At 49.3% G+C, this 20786-nt stretch overlaps 1 protein-coding gene across 3 annotated transcripts in view; it reads left to right on the forward strand.

The window, feature by feature from the left end:
* LRRC49 (leucine rich repeat containing 49) overlaps nucleotides 1-20786 on the forward strand; it is a 1030711-nt gene that overhangs the window by 205691 nt on the left and 804234 nt on the right. For all 3 annotated transcript variants that reach the window (XM_078684608.1, XM_078684609.1, XM_078684610.1), the window contains one exon: nucleotides 14716-14952. In XM_078684608.1, coding sequence (XP_078540734.1) covers nucleotides 14716-14952 — 237 coding nt within the window. The remainder of the gene's footprint in view (nucleotides 1-14715; nucleotides 14953-20786) is intronic.

The raw sequence follows: 20786 nt of genomic DNA on the forward strand, positions 1-20786 counted from the left end.
TCTGCAGTGGCAGACTGGGAGACATGCTTTACTTTGCCACACTTCTGGTGGCACAATCAGTGCTGCAGTACATGAGGGACGTATAATTTACATGCCCTGTGTACCCCTGGTACCATATATTATGGATTTATCAATATGTTAGCTGATAGCAATTGTGGATGATCTAATAGTCAAAAATTGCGGTAAAAAGTGGGAGTGAATGTGCAAAAAGCCATTTTCTCACAGTAATGATAGTGGCTGTGTGGGAGAACCAATGAGGAACCACCAGAGGAGCTGCTGGGTGCACTGTGGGATCCCTGACGGCTTGCCTGGATTTAATCTGCAGAATATACCTTCTTCACACTTTTAAAAATCTTTTTTTTTTTACAAATTAATACTGCTGAAAGAGAATTCTAACAAAATTAAACGTTTACTTAGAAGTTTATTTAATGTTACATCAATCCACTTATCTGTATTAGATGTAAGCGTATTATTTTTAAACACCTAGATAAATAATTTATATTTCTATATTTAAAGGAAAACATAATCTTTCACTTTCAAATACATTTTAAAAGGGAACTCTTGGTTAACACGAGTACTATCAGTCCATTCCCCGGAATCTTTGACTATTGTATTGTATTGGCCCGGCTTACTACGCATAAAGAGGCATTGGGGAGCTTTATGGGAAGTAGTGCACTTCCAGGATCTATGATCAGTGGTTAATGTGGTGATTTTTCCTTAGCTGGATAAGTTTTGTGTTCCGAAAAGAATTCCTTCCATGTTGTATTACCCCAGTGTGTGGATAGATGCAGTAAGACTTGTTTGATGTGTAGGGGAGGAGGTTGCTAACTGAAGGTGTTATTGTAGTGAATAGATAGGGTAGAGGACGATTAGATTATTGACAAAGGGAAGGAAAGTAATCATCAAAATTTAACAAAACAGGGTTATGGGCAATGGGTTGAGATGTGGGCGTTCACACAAGAAAGTATACAAAATAAACCAGAAAGCCTGCAGCCTTGTGTGGAGGTAGAATGAGGAATGCATTTTGAGGCACAGATTAAGGGGGTAAGGCATTCTGGGGAGGCTGGATATTTGCTCATTCTTTTTCTATATTGCGTTTTTTTTATAGGCTATTGTATCTGACTGTCAGTGATGGTTTGGTGACAAGCATCCAGTTCTTAACAATTCATCTCAAATCCAGAGGGATGTAAATGTCTTTTTTTCTGGAAGTGAATTACTTAAGTTGTCAGTCTGTACGGAGAAGCAAGTGCTACAGACCGTTTGCTTTTTGTTAAGCGTAATGATCGGTCTCGGTGTTAGTCTTGAACGTAAATGCCTAAGTTAATGAATAAGTGTTTATTTATTTGTCTGGAGGAATTCTAGACCATTACCGTTTACTACCTTGTGATTGATTCCCAGTAGTTTGAATGAAAGTCTTGTGGCTGAGATTCGAATTCTATAGAAATGCAGCGTATTTCAGAGTGGAATCCCATGATAGTGCATGTTTTTATGTTAATGTTACATGGGTATTTATATAGCGCACGAACACCGACAGGTTTCTTGGCACTGTGGAGTCACAACTTTGAACAATTAGGCAAGTAGGCAGTTATTTGTAGACCAAGGTGAATAGCCAGGTCTTAAGTTGTTTCCTGAAACGAAAGTAGTCACTCTCAAGCCTGAGGAAGGCAGGAAATGCGTTCCAGATCTTAGAACCTAAAAATGAGAAACAAGTTCCGCCCATACGTTTACATTGAATTCTGGGCACAGTCAGAAGATTCTGATGCATAGATCTCACAGTGCGCTTCGGTTGGTGTTTACTAATGTGCGAAACAATAACTCTAGGGCCTGTGTCTTGTATAGCTTTGAAAAGTATAGAGCCAGTTTTAAACAAAGCTTGTTGCTCCACTTGAAGCCAGTGGAGATCTTTAAGTAGAGGGGTGATATGGCATTGTCTATCCTTCAGGTAGATGATTCTTGCTGCTTGATTTTGGATCATCTGAAGACGAGGCCTCTGGCATAGTGGGAGTCCAACGTAAAGGGCATTCCCATAATCAATTTTAGAAAGAATTAGAGCTATTGCAATTTGGGTAATAGCCTCTTTACTAAAAAAGTCTGATCTTGCCCAGTTTGCGCAATTGGACAAAGCATGCTGATGTCACTGAGCCAATTTGGGTGTTCATAGAGAGATCCGCATCAATATGAAGGCCTAGGCTCTTTATTGCTGGTTTTGGAGTGGGTGTCACACCCAGTTCTGGGGGCCAATAGGAAGAGGTCCAGTAAGCTAATTTGCTGTAAGGGACAATGATCTCGGTCTTTTCAGAGTTTAACTTTAGATGGTTGTCATTCATCCAGGATTTGACATGCAGCTTAGACCTCCTAACGAAGTCTTTAGATTCCGTGTAGTTATCAAGTGCGAAAATGAGCTGCATATCATGAGCATAGCTGAAAATCTTGACTCCCATCTGCCGCAGACCAGAGATCAGGGATGTATGTAGATATTAAACAGAATTGGCGAGAGAGAGGAGCCCTGTGGAACCCCACAGCTCAGAGCTACCGTTTTGGACTTAAACGGGGATAACCACACTGTTTACGGCCCTCCAAAAAGGAACCGAACCAGTCAAGTGGTGAGCACCCAAGACCTGCTGCGGCAATGCGATCCAACAAAATGTTGTGGTTCACGGTATCAAATGCCGCAAACAGGTCAAGGAGGATCAGGGCTTGAGTGTGACCGATATCAGCCTGTCCCTTAAGATTGTCCAGAACCAATAGAATTAGAGCTACGGTGGAGTGCGCAGGGTGAAAGCCTGCCTGGTGAGTGTCTAGGAACTTAGTAGTTTCCAAGAAGGAGCTAAGACAAGTAGAGACATGGGTCTCCAGCAATTTAGCCAGAAACAGGAGGAGAGATATTGGTCTGTAATTCTCCAGTTTATTGGGGTCAATGCCTTGCTTTTTTTGAAGTGGGATGACCACTGATTCTTTAGAGGCAGGCGGTACAGTACCATGGGACAGTAGGAGGTTCAGAAACTTAAGAAAAAATGTCTGGGAAGGACCGATATATTGCTTTCGAAACGTTAATAGGGCAGTCCTCCTTAGGGGAGCCTAATTTTGAGAGGATGAGTGATGTTGCTTGAAACATTTGTGGAAATTCAAGATGGAGAAAGATGCAGTGACGTTGTTCTACTTGGGCATTCATAGAAAGTGCAGAGGCCATCGTGATTACAGAATTTCATATTTCTTTTGATAGTTTTCATTGTTAACCTGGTTTCGTCTAAAAGATTAAAACATGAGCATTTCATTTTTTAAGAAAGTTCTATGTCATCTATTGGTCTAAGTCCATATATTAGGAGTCAAGAGGGAAGTACAGGACTAGGTCGCCCTCCACTCAGTCAATCAATAATCACAAAAAGACCTGGTCCTAAGGGCAATTAATCTTATGGATCTGTGAACATCTGTGGATAGCTAAAAGATCATTCCAATCACACCTCTGATTCTAGAGACTATTACCATGTTCCAGTCTATTGCCAAAATAAAAGGTAGCCATTCTCTGATAAACATGTAACCAGACAACACAGTACATACATCCACTAGAAGGACAACATTTGAAAAAATGTGTGAATAGCTAGATGACACCTCACGGGCGCACCACCAATGGGACCCCTGGTTGGTACTCACCAGGATGGCCCTGTTCTCATCATCGGTGTCACCTAGCTTAACGTAAACGTGTCCGAAACCCAAAGGAAAAGGAGACAGTGAATGGTGCAGTGTACGCAAAACTTATATGTGACAAGGACTAACAACGTTCAACATATAACACAAAAACTACTGTGCATACAAGATACAAAAACCTTTTACTCGCATTCTCTTGTTGCAAACAGTAAACATATATACATAAAAAGGAGAGATGCGAATACTACCTATCGATTCGCACTCCGCTCGCAGCCAGGCTGATATCTATCTATGATATGGTATCGACCCGAGACGTCAGATTAGTGTAGAGCAGTCGAGTGTATTGTATAAGGGTGGGACCTATTCCCGTCCGACGGAGTACAGCAAAGAGGTATGGCCAGGTCACGGTATCCAAGGCTTTTTCGAGATCTAAGATAATACAGGCCGCGCGTGGAAAGGCGTCACCCACCTGATCCTGAATATGAAAGACTCGTCTGATGTTCTGGGATGTGTTCTTAACGGGGAAAAAAACGTTTTGGTCTGGGTGTATTAACGGACGAAGTATTTGTTCAAATCGGGTGGCCAGAATTTTTCCCAGGAGTTTGCAGTCCGCTGAGAGGAGTGTGATGGGGCGGTAGGAGGATAGCTGTTGCGGGTCTCTGTGTGGTTTGAGAAAGGACACAATCACTTGAACTTGGGAGCTCTCCTCGCTCAAGAGCGTCCGCGATTATGGCTGTGAACCGGGGGGTCAGCAATGTGGAGAAGGTACTGTAGTACTCGAGAGGTAGCCCATCAAGGCCTGGGGCCTTGTTCCGCGCTAGGGAACGTATCGCACTGGAGACGTCGGTCACTGTGATGTTCGCATCCAGGGTATCCCTGGTTGCTTTCGTGATATGGGGAAGTGGCAGTGAGTCCAGGAATTGGGGGGCCATGTCCTGCCGGTAGTGTGTCTGAGTGCAGTACACAGCAGCATAATAGTGCTGGAACGCATCGAGTATGTCTTGTTGAGAGCGTATCAGAGTGCCCGCGGGGGTCAGAATTTCGGTAATAGGTGTCGCATCCGAGTCTTGGCGCGCCAACCACGCCAGTAGTGTGCACGTTTTGTCCCGCTCCTTGTGGACACATGCGGCATAAGCTCGGAAGTTATTATTATTATTATTATTCTGAGTTTTGTATAGCGCCTGGTTACCATTAGGCATCCCAGCGCTCACCAGAGAATGAAACTACCAGAATAGTGCGGAAGTTAAGCAGAGAACAAAAAAGTTTTTAAAAGTTGCGGAACCGAAGAAGGCTAGCTTCCGAACGTAGATGTAGGGGAAGAGAGTTCCACAGGGTGGCCACGTTTATAGAAAACCTTCTGCCACCAGTTCTTGCCTTCTTCACCCTCCCTACCTGCAGAAGATGTTGATGGTCGGATCGGAGAGAGCGAGGGGCCTTATAAGGCTGAACCATCTCCCCCAGAATAGGTGGACCTACCCCCTGCAAGACTTTATGAGCGATACAGAGTGACTTAAACTTCACCCTGTCCCTCACAGGGAGCCAATGCAGCGCCTTCAGCGCGGGGCGAGCAGACTGATGCCTGGGGAGACCTGTCAAGAGCCTGGCGGCCGCATTCTGCACTTGCTGTAGTTTGTTCAGGGTGGCTTCTGGGGCACCCAGGAGCAGCGCGTTGCTGAAATCCAGCTGCGAGATGATAAGCCCCTGGATGAGAAGTCTCCTAGTGGCCGCTGGAAGCAGAGGTAGAATCTTCCGAGCTGAGCGGAGCAGGCCAAAACACACGCCAGCAGTCTTTTTAGCATGGGTTTTAAACGAAAGGTCCTGCTCAAGCCACACCCCCAGGCTCTTAATCTCCTGCTTGGGAGTGGGTGCTGGTCCAAGGCAATCGGGCCAGCTGCTGGGGGACAGAGATGGAAAAGAGTTCCCCAGCAGCATCAGCTCAGTCTTGGAGCTGTTGAGCTTTAGTGCTGAGCTGCACATCCATGTATAGATCTTCTCCAAACACGAGTGAAGTTGAACTTGCGCATATGCGCCAGAGCAGTGGCATATTTCGTTTTGGCCTCAGCCACCTGGGCCACTGTAGCAGCCTGCGCATCTTTCTTCTTGGTGAGTTTTGCTAGCGTACGTTCTGTGTCGACGAGTGTGCGTCCAAGCGTGCGGCGGACCCCCGTTATCTGTTTAACCCAAGCGCCCTGTGCTACTACTTTGAATGCGTCCCATTCCACGAGTCTGGTGGTGGCGGTCCCGGTGTTGGAAGTAAAATATTCTTGGATCGTCTGCGCATGTTCGTGTCTGAAGACCTGGTCTGTGAGACAGTCCTTCGGGAGGCATCAAGTGGGTACCGGAGGGTGGGGTGGTCTCCAGCGGATGCTTACGATGTGTACGTCGTGGTCTGAGATCACGCGGCCTAAGTAGTCAGTGTGTTGGACCGTGGGTATTAATGACGGGGTGCATAAAAACCTGTTGAGCCTGGTCCGCAGATTATGTGGGATGGAGTGGAACGAGTACAACCGACTATGGGGGTGGTGCACTCTCCAAGCGTCTACTAGTGACCAGTGTGTGACCCAGCTACGGAATCTTCTGGATCGTGTGTGGGCTGGGGAATGTAGGGGTGGAGGATGGGACCTGTTGAGTGTAACGTTAAGCTCACAGTTGTAGTCCCCCCTAGTATCCATGGGAGCGCGGAAAATTGGGCAAGAACGCCCGAGAGGGAGTCCCAGAACCTATCCTGCTCTGTATTGGGTGCGTAGATGCTACCTAAGAGGACTGGACGCCCGTCCAATAGACCCTCCAACAGGACATACCTTCCCTCCTTATCCACCATCCTACGTGTCTCTTAAAAGGGGGTGCCTGGGCGAACCCAGATGAGCGCGCCGCCCGCATATGCCGAGTACAATGTGGCGCATATGAGTCCGCGCCAGCGGGATCTTAATTTGTCTGACTCTGCTGCTGTAAGATGTGTTTCCTGTAGGAACGCGATTTATGCTTGTTTGCGCTTAATGTATGCAAAGGTCGCATATCTCTTACGCGGCGTGTGTAAGCCGTGCACGTTCAGGGTGATTATATTAACGTCTGCGTGCTGCATGGGATGGTATGAAAAGGGTGGCTCGCGCCTAGATGTGGCTGCTCGAATACGGGATACATGGGCCTGTCTGTGAGCGTGGTGGCACTGCGCGTGGGGATGGCCCTCGTTTGCCTTCCTCCATGTGTGTCATCTGCCCTTATGCACATGCCTTCAGTGGGGTGTATGGGAGGTGAGAACAGGGTAAACGAAACCAACAACTGAATGGGAAAACTGTCCCAATACGTGGGGCGCATCGGCAAGCTCGATGCGTCCAAACCAGCTCTCCTAGAACCAGGGAGCAAACAGTCAAGTCTTGGGGGTGGCAGGCCGAGCCTGCGAGGCAAATTCCTTTTCGGGCGTTTGCAGGAGAAGTGGTCGTCCATTTAGGGTGTACTGTGTCCATCATGTCCTGACCATGGTTGTGGGTGGGCCCCAGGGGGGGTGCCCACCCGCCTTGGTCCTCCAGCTGGGCATGTTGTCGGTTTGCGGCCAGTGACATCGCTAATGAGCAGAGTCAGCGATCGAGGGTGTGACCGGGGGCATGGTGATGGAATCCGTTGTGGGGTGGGGTGAATTACTGTCGTCTTCGCTACTTGATCAGAAAAGGTGCGGGATCCCCTCGATGTCTTCCTCTGGTTGGGAAGCCTCAAGGTCCGCGACAGCCTGAATGGCTCTGCGGCGCTCCTGTATAAGCTGCTCCAGGTCAGGGGAATCAATTTCTCGGCGTTTGGTGGGATCTCTCCAGTTCTGTCGTCCCTGCTGTTGCGTTTGCTGTGTGGCACCCTTCCTATTGCGAGGTGTCCTGTGGTTGCGTTTCTGTGGCTGGGTCGCAGCCGGTCCACGCTTGCAGTGGAGATTAGCTCAGTCGCACGCCTCCTCGGCCGTGGAGAAGAAGTGTGTGGAGCCCTCGTGGATTACTTTCAGGCGGGTAGGGAAGAGCAGAGAGTACTGTACTTCATTCTCCCTCAGGCGCCGTTTCACCTGCAAGAAGGACGCCCTGAGTTTTTGTACCGCCTTGGCGTAGTCCAGGAAGACCATGACGTGTTGGTTTTCGACCTGCAGAGGGCCCGCACGTCTGACCGTCCCAGTCCTGGAAATGGAGGAATCTCGCTAGTAGGGGGCGAGGGGCGCTGCCGGGTATCCGTCTCCCGGTTGGCCCGTTCCAATGAGAAGAAGGCGGTGCGGTCCTTTGTCGGGGTGAAGGATTTTACCCAAGCCTCTGCATATTCGATGGGGTGTGTTCCCTCAACCCCCTCCGGCAATCATATTACACGTATGTTGCAGCACCGAGAGCGCCCTTCCAAATCATCCACCCGGTCCTCTACCGCGGCGAGACGGTCCATGGCCGAGCGGAGTGTCGACTGCTGGGTCTTCAAAGTGGGTTGAACGTCTGCCAGGGTTTTCTCCCCCTCTCGGACCCTATCCGCCAACTTTCGTTGGTCGTCGCGGAGTAGGTTGATGTCTGTGGTAAGAGTGCCCAGGCGTTCCTCCATGGATGCCCTGGAGAGTTCAATGGCCGCCAGGACTTTATCTAATTTGTCCGATATGGTGGGGTCCGGTTGCGGCGGGGGCGTCTTGGTGAAGGTGCTAGTGCGAGGTTGGTTTTCTGGTGCTGTTTCAGGGACCGCCGTCTGTTGTGTGGTCCTTGGCTTTCCCATGGCAATGATCTGGGGTGCAGCGTCCACGTTCGTTTTCTTCTGGCGCTGAAGTGCAGTCGGGGTGCCGCTTCCCTGCGCGGCAGTCGTGTGGCTCGCCACCTTCTTGTGGTAGGGGGCGTAGTGCGCCCTGAGATCGCCCGCGCCCCAGCGGGGGCTGCCCCGCCGTGTCGCCAGTCGTGCCCGTTTGGCGGGGGCCACCGTACTCAGTAGGTCTTGCGTCAGTCTTCACCGCGCACCTGCACTGGTAAGGAGGGCAGGGGGGGATCACCCCTCAAGAGCAGTCTGATGCCTGCCCAAAGGATAGTCCAGTGAGCCCCCGGAGGGCGCGGCCAGCTGTGGAGGTTCCAGGAATGGGGCCGGGTCCTTGCCCAGGTCAGTCGACCCTGGCCGCCATCTATGGGTCAGGCAAAGGAATTTGTGGTGGTTGGTGTGCCAGCAGGGTGCCCAGGCTGTCGATGGTATCCTGCGGCGAGGAGCGACTGCTTGGCGCCGCACTCACCCCCAGATGTCTGTGTGTAGGGTCAGGAGTGTTCTTCGCTCCGACGGTGTCCCGGCGTGGGCGCCATTTTGGGGTCAGGCGGGCACCAATTTCAGTAGCTCTTGACTGATATCCGCACCCCCGGGGGGGTGGAAACTGATCCACTGTCACTCCCTGGGATTATGGTGTATGTCGGGGGGGCAAGGGACACCCATGCCTCCCGCAGCAGTTTATGGCCGGGCGGTGATGTCTAGTTCCCGCCGACCGTCTCAGGCTTGCACGGGGACGTTACCAGCAATCCACCTGCATCTGATAACTCTGCCCAGCGCGATTCTCGTAGGCAGGGGAGGAAACCGCGTCGCAGGAGCCGGCTCCTCGCATCCGCCGGGCCGCGCACAATCAGGCAGGTCGCGGCTGTCATTCCCCGTCCCTGTCAGTGACGGGTCGCCGCCATCTTGGCCTCGGGTCCGCGGAACTGGGGCAGTGCTGCTTTTTCGTTCCTCTGGCGTGAGGGACCCGGGTTTCTCTGGCGCTCCCGGTGCCGCCGACGATCCGGGGTCTGGTGGAGGTGTTCTGACCCCAAAAGGATGGCGATGAACGGACTGATGGGCCGCCCGTATCAGGAGCCTCAGCAAGCAGCAGCCGCCATCGTGGCTCGCTAAGCCACGCCCCCCCCCCACAGCCCTGTGTATGATGATGAGCAATGCACAATCTCGTTTATATTAGGTTGACCTAGGCACAACCCTGTATATACCATGATGAGCTGGGCTCAACCCTGTATATACCATGATGAGCTGGTCACAGCCCTGTGTACCATGATGAGCTGAGCACAATCCTGTACATACCACGATGGAGCTGGGCTCAACCCTGTAAATACCATGATGAGCTGGGCACAACCCTGTATATACCATGATGTGCTAGGAACAACCCCGTAATTGCCATGATGAGCTGGGCACAGCCCTGTATATACCATGATGAGCTGGGCACAACCCTGTATATACTGTGGTGAGCTGGGTACAAACCCTGTGTACTCTGATGAGCTGGGCACAGCCCTGTGTATACCATGATGAACTGGGCACAACCCCGTATATACCATGATGAGGTGGGCACAACCCCGTATATACCATTGATGAGCTGATCACAGCCCTGTGTACCATGATGTACTGGGCACAACCCTGTTTATTTCATGACGAGCTGGGCCGAACCCTGTATATACCATAATGAGCTGGGCACAACCCAGTATATGCCATTATGAGCTGGGCACAACCCTGTATTTATTTATTTATTTAAAAGGTTTATATAGCGCTGGCTGGACCCAAGCGTATCAGAGTGCCTTACAGGGTTTGGTAATACAGAATTGCAATATAACTTTTGTACATTAAGGTAATGAAACATGGCAATTTGAAACAGTGTTCTTTTTAAATGAGGTAAATTAACTGGGAAAACCTGAGTCAAACAACAGATCGAAGAAAGTAGGACTGGAAAAAAGCAAAGTTAGTTAGTGGATGAGGAGGGGGAAGGGCGAGAAAGTGAAGGGCGACTGTAGGGGGTGAGGGGTAAGGGGAAAGTCTGTGGAAGAAGGGGGTACTCTCCGGAAAAAAGAAGGGGGGGGAGTGGTAATAAATGAAAGAATTGAATGGGGGCAGGGGGTGACACAATAAGTAAAGGGGACCCAGGGGTAAGAAATAGTGTCCATTGACAATGTATTAAGGACCCCAGTATTTGTTGAGAAGGAGCAGCTTGAGGTCTTTTTTTAAGCTGGGGTAGGAGGGGTTGCAACGTAGATCTTTAGGGAGAAAGAGCGAGACTGTGTTGATTTCTTTTTTAATAAAGAAAGGACAAGGCCGAGAGCATTAGTGCCCCTCATTGTTCTAGTGCAGCCCGCTTTGTGGAGTTTGTCAGAGAGGTAAGATGGAGTGTTTTGATGGAGGGTTATATGCGTGATGCAAGCAGTCTTGTAAGTGGATCTGCCTTCAATAGGAAGCCATTTAAGGTCTTTGAGAATGGGGGAGATGTGATCAAACTGCTTACAGTCAGTAATAAGCCTGGCAGCAAGGTTAAGAATGGATTTGATAGGGGCTAGGTGGACTTTAGGAGTTCCAGAGAGAGTGGCATTATCATAGTCGAATCTAGATAGGACAAATGATTGCACCACTGATTAAAGTAATCAGCAGGAATAAAGGGTTTAATTTTTTTGAGATGGTGGAGTGTGAAGAGAGCACCTTTGGCCAAATTGTTTATGTGGGAAGTAAGACTGAGGCTCTGGTCGACGCTGATGCCGAGGGATTTGACTGAGTTAGAGATGGAGAGCAGTTGAGAGCTTTGATGTCAGAGATCCAGTGTCAAATAGGGAGCAAGTTGTTTTTAGTAGAGAATAGAATGATTTCTGTTTTTTTAGGGTTGAGTTTGAGGTGTTTGTGATGGAACCAAAATGTAATCTTAGTCAAGGCATCCTTGAGGTGTAAAACATCGACATGGGATTTGATCTTAAAGTAAAGTTGGGTGTCATCAGCATAGAGGTGGTACCTGATTTTCGCTTGCTTAAGAATAATGGTGAGGGGTTCCATGAAGAGGTTGAATAGAGTGGGAGAGAGAATAGAGCCCTGGGGGCCCAAGGTGATTGTCAGAGGTTTACAAAGGCAATTGCTGACTTTAATTTGTTGGGTTCTATGTTGGAAAAAGGAGGTGAACCATTTGAGAACAGCACCATTGAAGCCAAAACGGTCTTTGAGAATATTGAGTAAGGCAGCATGGTTAACAGTATCAAAAGCAGCAGAGAGGTCAAGAAGGATGAAAAGGGAGGATTCGCCCTTGTTTATGGAGTGGTGGATGTCATCAATAGTATTGTGCATGGCTGTTTCAGAGCTGCAGCCCTTTCGATTGTAATGCATTCAAGACGTTGAATGAGTTGATGTGTTTGTCCAACTGGAGCAGGGGGCATTTTTCCAGGGCCTTAGTTAGGAAAGGAAGGTTAGAAATAGGGCACAGATTATTTAAGTAATTGGGGTCAGCTGTAGCGTTTTTGATGGTGGGGATAATTTGTCCTAGTTTGAGGTAAGCAGAGACACGGCCGGTGGCTAGGGAGGAGTTGATGATAGTGGTCCAATATGGGGCGATTATGTGTTTTGGGTCTTGTACAAGATGGGTAGGGAGGGGATCTCTGGTATGCGAGGATGGTTTAAGGTTGATTTTGAGGACATCCCGTTCTGAAACTAGGCGATAGTTATTCCAGGATGCATTGTTTTTTTAGCTGGGGGATGGAGTAGTAGGGTTCAGAAGGGGTGACAACAGGGGGGAGTTAGGAAGAGACCGAGGGAGGGGTAGGGGTGGATGGAGACTTAGAGGGAATGTTAAGGAGGGGTGGTTGGCTATGCGGGAGGGGAGTTAAGATGAAGGATTGGACAATCATAGTGATTTTATCTGAGAAGAAGCTAGCAATTTCTTCACATCTCTCAACCGTAGCCAATAGTTTGAGGGGGGCTGAGGCAGTTTAGTTTCTGACAATGCTAAATTGTTCCCTAGGTCGGTTTCTTGCCCGGTCAAGTTGTGAACGGAAGAAGGACGTCTTTTCATTAAAGATGTGTTTCATTAAAGTTGGCCCTTGCGGCTCTGAGGAGGACAAGATTTGAGGGGGAAGTCTGTTGCCTCCATGTGCATTCAGTCTGCCTAAGGTGAGGTCAGTATTGAACCAGGATTTGGAGGGCTTACATTTTTGCAGTTTTAATTTGGGTGGGGCAATTTGGTGAAGGACTTCAACGATGGATTTGTTGTAATGTTCTCTAAGGTCACTAGCACTTTGGGAGAGAGGAGTAAGCCGTAGATGTGCTTTAATCTTTGTCTCCAGTTCGCCCAGAAGAATAAGGTGAAGATTTCTGGTCAACATCTTTTGTTTGATGGTATTCGTGGATGGGGGGGGGGGGCTCAAAGCTGTTGATCGTGAAGAGGATGAGGTGGTGGTTGGACCAGTCAATGGGGATGATGTGGGAAAGAGAAGCCAGTTCCTTGCTAGTGATAATAGCGTCAAGAGTGGCACCTTTGGAGTGTGTTGGAGAATGGCAGAGTTGCTTCAAGCCACTGATATCAAGTAAGTCATTGATGAGTTTAACCAAGGGATCGTCAGTTTTGTTCCAGTGGAGGTTAAAGTCTCCGAGGAAGAGGTTTCTATAATTGGAAATCGATGATTGGGTAAGAAGATCGGACAATTACTCCACAAAGGAGAGAGGGTCACCAGGGGGATGGTAGATGTTATGTAGGCAAATAGGTGAGGTTCCCTGGACTATAAGTTCAGCACCAAGGTATTCAAAAGTAGTAAGGTCAGAGTGCTGGACGGGTAAGAGTTGTAGTTCTTCTTTATAGATTATGGCGAGGCCCCCTCCAATTTTATCAAGCCTGTCTTTTCTGAGGACGGAGTAACCAGGGGGAGAGAGCATGTCAAGGATTGATGAATGAGTGGGCATTGAGCCAGGTTTCCGTCAGAGAAAGGCGATGTCAATGCCTTCACTGAGGATAGTTTCAGCGATTTCTGTTGCATGACAGGCTGCAGATCGGCAGTTAACCAGCATGCAGTTGAGGGGTTTAGGGGACGAAAAGGCATCCTGCGTTTGGGAGGATGAGAGGTTAGAGGTAAGTGTAGGTAGTAAGTATTGGGATAAGGGGCTGAAGTGGTGTTCAAAAATGGTGAGGTGATTTTCGGAGGCTTGTATAAGGATATTTCCATATTTAAAAATAGGGATGTTGATTTTGCCAGGAAATGTGGGGGTAAGAGTGGTGGATAGTTTGAGGCCCATTAAGGGATTTTGCATTAGTTTGTGATAGGAAGGTGGTGGAGAAAGATACCCTTCCATTTAGAGGGGCGTTTGGAGTAGAAGATGTAGTTAGTTTTTATGATGGTGGTTAGGCTGAGGTAGTTGTCAGAAAATAAGGCTTCGTTGTGGCAAATTAGGAGTTTGTGTTTAAAGTTTTTCTTGCCATTTTTGGAAAGGTTTGGGGGGTAAAGATGGACCAAGAGTTAGGACCATGCCTAGTGATGAGTATTATATACCATGATGAGCTGGACACAGCCCTGGGTACCATGATATGCTGGGCACAACCCCGTGTATATCATGATGATCTGGGAACAACCCTGTATATACCATGATGAGCTGGGCATAACCTCGTACATACCATGATGAGCTGGGCTCAGCCCTGTGCACAATGATGAGCTAGGCATGAATCTGTGTATATCAGGATGAGCTGGGCACAACCCTGTGTATATCATGATGAGCTGGGCACAGCCCCGTATTTACCACGATGAGCTTGGTACAGCCCTGTGTTCCATGACGAGCTGGGCACAGCTCTGTACATACCATGATGAGCTGGGCACAACCCCGTATATACAAGGATGAGCTGGGTACAGCCCTACTTCGTGTGCTTGTGAACAAAGTAGTGTAGACTTACAATGGATGAGTCTTTGCCGATGGCCAGGTATTGGAGAGTCAAGTTGGAAAGATCAAGTCTATTACATTACTAATTCTTATTTTTGTGATGTTAAACAATTATATGACACATCATTTGGAACTGTTTATACTTTGGTAACACAAGTTCCACAAACATTATATTCTATCAGCTAATTGAAATTGTTTCCATTATTCCATCCTCACACGTGCATGAGTAATAAGTCTATATCCAGGTGCTTTCACAGATAGCACGGTGGTGTATTAACATGCTTAATCTTTTTAAAACCATCTTGTGCAGCGCTCAGATAATCACATTTGTGTTGATTTTTGTAATTCCTAATAATAAAGACTGTGCATGACAGTGTAACATATGTTCCATGCGTCGATGTGTTGTGTTTATTATTGCTGGAAGTGTCATATTTTTTTCTTATTTTGCAGATGGTCGGTTAGCCAGTGCTTGTGCTCGCAATAGGCAAACCTACGTTAACATAGCAGCGAACGTGACTGATATTTGTGTTCCTGAAATGAGGAATGGTAAAGATTTTGTGGTACAGAGTACTGCTGCAGGTCATTTCTCCTCAGCCCAGATGTCCTCAAACTCCAGAGTGAGGACAGATCCTGAAAATACGTCTGTAAAAGCAGCGAGTTACAAAGAGGACACAGAGTTAACAAAAGGTAAAATATTGATCATAATCCCGTTATATATGTTTGCCTGAAAACAAGCACCTTTCAAAATAGCCTACATACATTATCCAACTCACAAAGACGGTGCACATACAAAAGCTAGCACTTTTTTTAGTTCTAGTTCACTTACCGAACTGGTTGCATCTTTATGAAAGAATCCAGTACTGCTTTGAAGGCTAGCAACAATAACAGTTTACATCCTGACCTGACATAGTTTTCACCCTTGTCTGCAAGGGAATAGTTAAAAAGTAAAATAGCCCCTCTTTCTTTCATACGTCTAATTGCACCATTTGAGTAAAGCAAATAAGCCTTACCCTCCCTTGAAGAGAATTTTCACTCTTCCACCCATTACCTCCTCATGGGTCCTCCCCGTCCCAGTCCTAACAAGGTGAGGCAGTCCTGCCTCCACCCAGCCAATCACAACGCCAGTATTTCCATAGTACATAAGTCCCGCCCACCCACCGCCATGCCTGTTTTATTTCTGCTCCGACGGCTGTCGGAACGCTGGTGCTCCCGGTTCCGGTCCCTGGATCCAGTTTCCTTTGGTGGCGGTTCCGTGAGTTTTTCTTGTGTGTTTAATTAATTCTGTTATGTTTCTTGTAATGCACGGCTCGGCCGCTCCGGTTTCCGGTCGGCCGGGCTCCTGTTCTGGGGTCAGGTGCCCTCCCCGCTCATGTGCTGGGCTGGGGCGGGGAGTTTTGATGGTGGTGTCCTGGCCTCGGGTCGTTCCGGCGCTGCTGCACTATCGCAGCGTCCGGCCCCCGCGGCCATTCTCTTTTGACCTGTGGCTGTGGGTGGAGACGTCAGGGCTGCCCTCTTTTTATTTCATTCTTCTACACACCTTTGCGTGATTGGTTGATTGGGGGCAGTATTTATTGGAGGTTGCTGGGCACTTCCTTTGTTTTGGTGATTTCCTGTTTGGTTACTTCTGGTTTATTTCACCATGAGTGAGGGGGCTTCTTCTCCTGTGCCGGCTAAGGCTGTTTCCAAGCTGCATAATATTCAGGATCTGCAGGAGGACGACGTCTTGCAGATTTCTAGGGCTGATTACGGGACTTGATTGATTCTGCGGTCCAGTCTGCGCTGCTGGAGCCTGCGGCTAAGTGGGCTAAGGATGATGAGGAAGAACTGGACAATTCCCCAAAGGGAAAGTACATCCAGGGGCGAGGAGTTGGCCTAACGGCTAGGGCGCTCGACCTCGGACCTGGGGATCTGGGTTCGAGTCTCGGTAACGACGCCAAAACCTCCTGTGATTCTGGGCAAATCACTTAATCTCCCGTGCCTAAAATGAATGTGTGTCTGTCCTCATGTAACGTAACTGGTGCTATGTAAAGCGCTCTGATACCGGATTCGGTTCGGGTCTAGTTCGCACTATATAAAACTCTGCAAAAAAAAAGGTGTTTTCGGACATGCTGGTGCATATTCGAGAGGTGCTTGAGTTTGACCCTAAATCCCTGACTGAAGATGGGTTTTACGCACAGTATGGTTCCTCTGTGGTGGATGACCTTCCCTTCCATGATGTCCTGAAGGATATCCTCACGAAAGAGTGGCTGGAGGTGGATAAGCAGGGTATTCTGCGTTTCCTGGGGAAGCGATATCGCCTGGCGGACTTTGATTCCCAGTTTCCTGTGATTCCGAAGGTTAATTCTCTTTTGTCTTCTATGGCTTCCTCCTCTTCCTCTTTATCTTAGGAGGAGGCTTCCCTGTCTGATCTGGTGGAGCGTAAGGTGGAATCTACTCTCAAGCGTTCTTACGCCGCTTCTCACTTTGGGGTGCGTGCTAGCACTTATGCGGCCTATGCGTCACAGGTCCTGCTCAAGGATTTCGAGAGGCTGTTTGACTGTCTTCAGGATCATGGGGACCCTACTCCTGTGTTTGCTCAAATGGAGGTTTTGGCGCAATTCCTGTCAGATGTCACTTTTGATTCCTTGTGGGCTTTCTCCTCGGCTGCTGGCGTGGCGGTAGCTGGGAGGAGGTCTCTGTGGACAAAGCCATGGCGTCTTGATGCTGCTCAGAAGTCTTTGGTCCATAAACTGCCTTTTGAGGGTCCTCGTCTCTTTGGGGATGCCTTGAATTCGATAGTGCAGCGCTCTGCGGAGGAGAAGAAGTTGTTGAAGCCTTTTCAGCCTGCTCCTAAGAAAAGGTCTTTTTTCCAGAAGCAGGGGTTTCAGGGGGTTTTGTCCTCTCAGCCCTTTCGTGGTCGGGCCCGTGGTCGGGGGGCCGCGTTCCATTATAAATCCCGGCCTCAGCAGCAACAGCAGCAGCAGCTGCCGCAGCCTCCCTCTGGTGCTGGACAAAAGTGACTATGCCACTGTGGGGGCTCGTCTCCATTTGTTTCTGGACCGTTGGTCATCTCTGATCTCCGATCAATGGGTCTTGGATATGATCAGGTGGGGTTACCGGATTCCCTCCCCCTCTGGATTGTCTTCTGGTTACCCCGTTGTCAAGAGACCCCGTGCGGCGGTCTGCCATGTTGTCCGGCGTCACCATGTTGTTCCAGAAAGGGGCGGTGGTGCCGGTTCCAGTGGAGAAAGTGGGCCTGGGGTTCTATTCCCATCTGTTTCTGGTTCCAAAGCCCGATGGTTGCTTCCGCCCCATATTGAATCTCCGTTCCCTGAACAAGTTGGTGCGGTTGGATCATTTTCGGATGGTCACATTGCAGTCCGTCATTCCCCTCATCCAGGAGGGAGATTTTTTGGCTTCCCTGGACTTGGAGGACACCTATTTTCACGTTCCAGTCCATCCTGCCAGTCAGCGGTTCCTGAGGTTTGTGGTCCAGGGGATGCATTTCCAGTTTCGGGTTCTGCCGTTTGGCCTCTCCACTGCTCCCAGGACTTTTACCAAGGTTTTGGCTCCTGCTGTGGGGGTTTTGCAACATCAGGGTTTCTCCGTGTTTCCCTATATTGATGATTGTTTGGTCTCTGCTTCCTCTTTCCCTCAGGCTCTTCTGGCGGTGGAGGCTACGTTGTCCCTGTTTCGGGAGCTGGGGTTCAAGGTGAATTTGCCCAAGTCTCATCTGGATCCTGTTCAGAGACTTCAGTTCATCGGGGGCCTGTTCGACACCTCTCTGGGGGCGGTGTTTCTCCCTCCTGTTCAGATCCTTTCCTTACAGACTCTGCTGCGGGATCTGTTGAGTCGTCTCTCTGCCCCAGCTCGTGTTTGGTTGCGGGTCCAGGGGTTGATGGCTGCGACCACTGCTGTGGTTCCTTGGGCTCGCCTCCATCTCAAGCCCTTGGTGACTCATCTGTTAGCTCGGTGGGACCCCTCCTGGGCGGATTACGAGACTCTAATTCCTCTCTTTCCTGCTCTGATTCAGGACTTGGACTGGTGGCTTTGCACTCCCAACCTGGAGAAGGGGGTGCGGTTTTGTCTTCCTCCTCCCCTTTTGTTGACGACGGATGCCAGTCTCTGGGTTTGGGGGGGCCACATTGGGGTCCTTGGAAGCCAAGGGTCGGTGGTCTCAGGGGTGCAGTTCTTTCAGGTTCCTCTCCTTGGGGCGAATCTGTTGGTTCGTACCGACAACTAGGTGGCTCGTTGTTACTTGAACCGTAAGGGGGGGACCAGGTGTGCGTCTCTGAACATGTTGGCCTCCATGATTTGTGCTTGGGCGGAATCTCATCTGTTGGCCTTGAGGACGGTGTACATTCCGGGACGGTTGAATTTTCATGCAGACGCTTTGAGCCGCGACTTTCCATCTTCTGTTCTGTACCATCTCTCTCTTCCTCTGTTCCTGTCCCTTTGCCTTCGGTTCGGGACTCCTTGGATCGATCTTTTTGCATCCCCTCACAACTCTCTCCTGCCCCGGTTTTGTTCGGAGGTGCTGTGTCCTCAGGCTTGGGCGGTGGATGCTCTTTCGATTCCCTGGCCTTCGGGTCTTCTGTATGCATTCCCTCCCATTCCCCTCCTCCCGAGGGTGCTGCAAAAGATTCGGAGGGAGAAGGTTTTGGTCCTGTTGATTGGTCCTTTTTGGCCTCGCCGCATTTGGTTTCCTCTCCTGCTGAAGCTGGCGGAGGATCGGTTTGTCCGGCTTCCTTTGTGTCCATCTCCTCTTCAGTTTCCACTCCTGTCTCTGCCTTGTCTTCGTCTTTTGCAGCTGACGGCTTGGCTCTTGAGCGGTTGACTTTGGAGTCTTTGGGTTGTTCGTCGGTGGTGGCTTGTGACATCCAGTTGTCTCGCCGCCCTTCGACCCTTAAATGCTACGGCCGCCATTGGGGTTCTTTTGTTTCTTGGTGTTCTTCTCATGGGGTGGATCCTGTTCTGGGTGTTCCTACTTCTGTGTTGGAGTTTCTGCAGGATGGTTTTTTGAAAGGCCTTTCCCCTTCCACGTTGTCTACTCAGTGTGCAGCGGTTCGTGCTTGTCGGGGTCCTGCGGCCTCCTTGGAGGGTGTTGCCCCATTGGTTAGTCGGCTTCATCGGAGCTTTCGGCTTCGTCGGCCGGTTTCTCCTGTTCTCATTCCTTCTTGGGATTTGCCTACTGTTTTGCGTGGTCTACAGTTGCCCCCTTTTGAGCCTTTGATGGAGGCGGATTTGTTGTGGCTGTCCGCTAAGGTGGCTTTCCTGTTGGCTATTACCTCCGCTCGCAGGTTGGGCGAGTTGGGTGCCTTGCTCGTTTCGTTTCCCTATTTGCAGTTCCTCCCGGATTGGGTCGTTTTGCGGCTTGATCCGGCTTTTCTGCCTAAGGTTTCTTCGAGTTTTCATTTGCAGCAGGAGGTGATTTTTCCTGATTTGCCTGCTGAGGGGGATTCCCTTGTTCCCCCTTCATGGATGTTCGCAGGGCTCTCCAGATTTACGTCCAACGTTCCCTGGGGTTCCGGAGTTCTTCTCCTGTTTGTCTCCTGTGAGGGTGTGGCTAAAGGGAAGAAGGTTTCCACTTCCACGATCAGTCGGTGGGTCCGTTTGGCGGTCTGTCAATCTTACAAGCCTTTGGATTTGCCTCCTCCGTCTCATGTACAGGGTCGGTCAACGCGTTCTGTGTCTGCTTCCTGGGCTGAGGCGGCGGGGGTCTCTATCCAGGAGATTTGTAGGGCAGCCACCTGGCAGTCTCATCACACATTTGTGCGACATTATCGGCTTGATGTTTTACATGCCTCTGCTGACAGTTTTGCTGTTGGCGTCTTGAACGCTGTTGTTCATTGATCTTTTATTGATTAAAGTTTTGTACTCTGCATGGATCCCTGGTGTCCTGCGTGTTTTCTTTATTGGTTCTCTGCTTGTGAGTTCCTCACGTTGTTAGGACTGGGACGGGGAGGACCCATGAGGGGGTAATGTCTTATTACTTACCGGTAATCTTCATTACCCTGATTAAGGTCCTCCCCGTCCCAGTTCTCTTCCCTCCCACCCTCCCGCTGTGTTTGTGTCGGAGTCTTGTTGATAACAGGCATGGCGGTAGGTGGGCGGGGCTTATGTACTATGGAAATACTGGCGTTGTGATTGGCTGGGTGGAGGCAGGACTGCCTCACGTTGTTAGGACTGGGACGGAGAGGACCCTAATCGGGGTAATGAAGATTACCGGTAAGTAATAAGACATTTATGCATGCATCCTTTTACCCTTACATCCACTCTTCCATCCATGGACCATTTTTAGGTCGAGCGTAAGCGTACAACCTCTTGTATATTTTAGAATACCTATATTTCTGAGCTAAATACAATTCCATGCTTCTCATTTGTTTGTTACAATGTCCTTTAAAAATCATTGCTTACTAGTGGCCAGTCCTGTCTCTTTGTCCCTCCATTTTCCTTCAAGGAGCAGGGACTTAGTACAATATCATGCTCTTTCCTCCCTCCAGGACCTGTGCTTGGCTGATGGCTGAGTAGTTCAAAGTCTC

The sequence above is a fragment of the Lissotriton helveticus genome, chromosome 3_2 (assembly GCF_964261635.1).
Source record: "Lissotriton helveticus chromosome 3_2, aLisHel1.1, whole genome shotgun sequence".
Classification (NCBI taxonomy): Eukaryota; Metazoa; Chordata; class Amphibia; order Caudata; family Salamandridae; genus Lissotriton; species Lissotriton helveticus.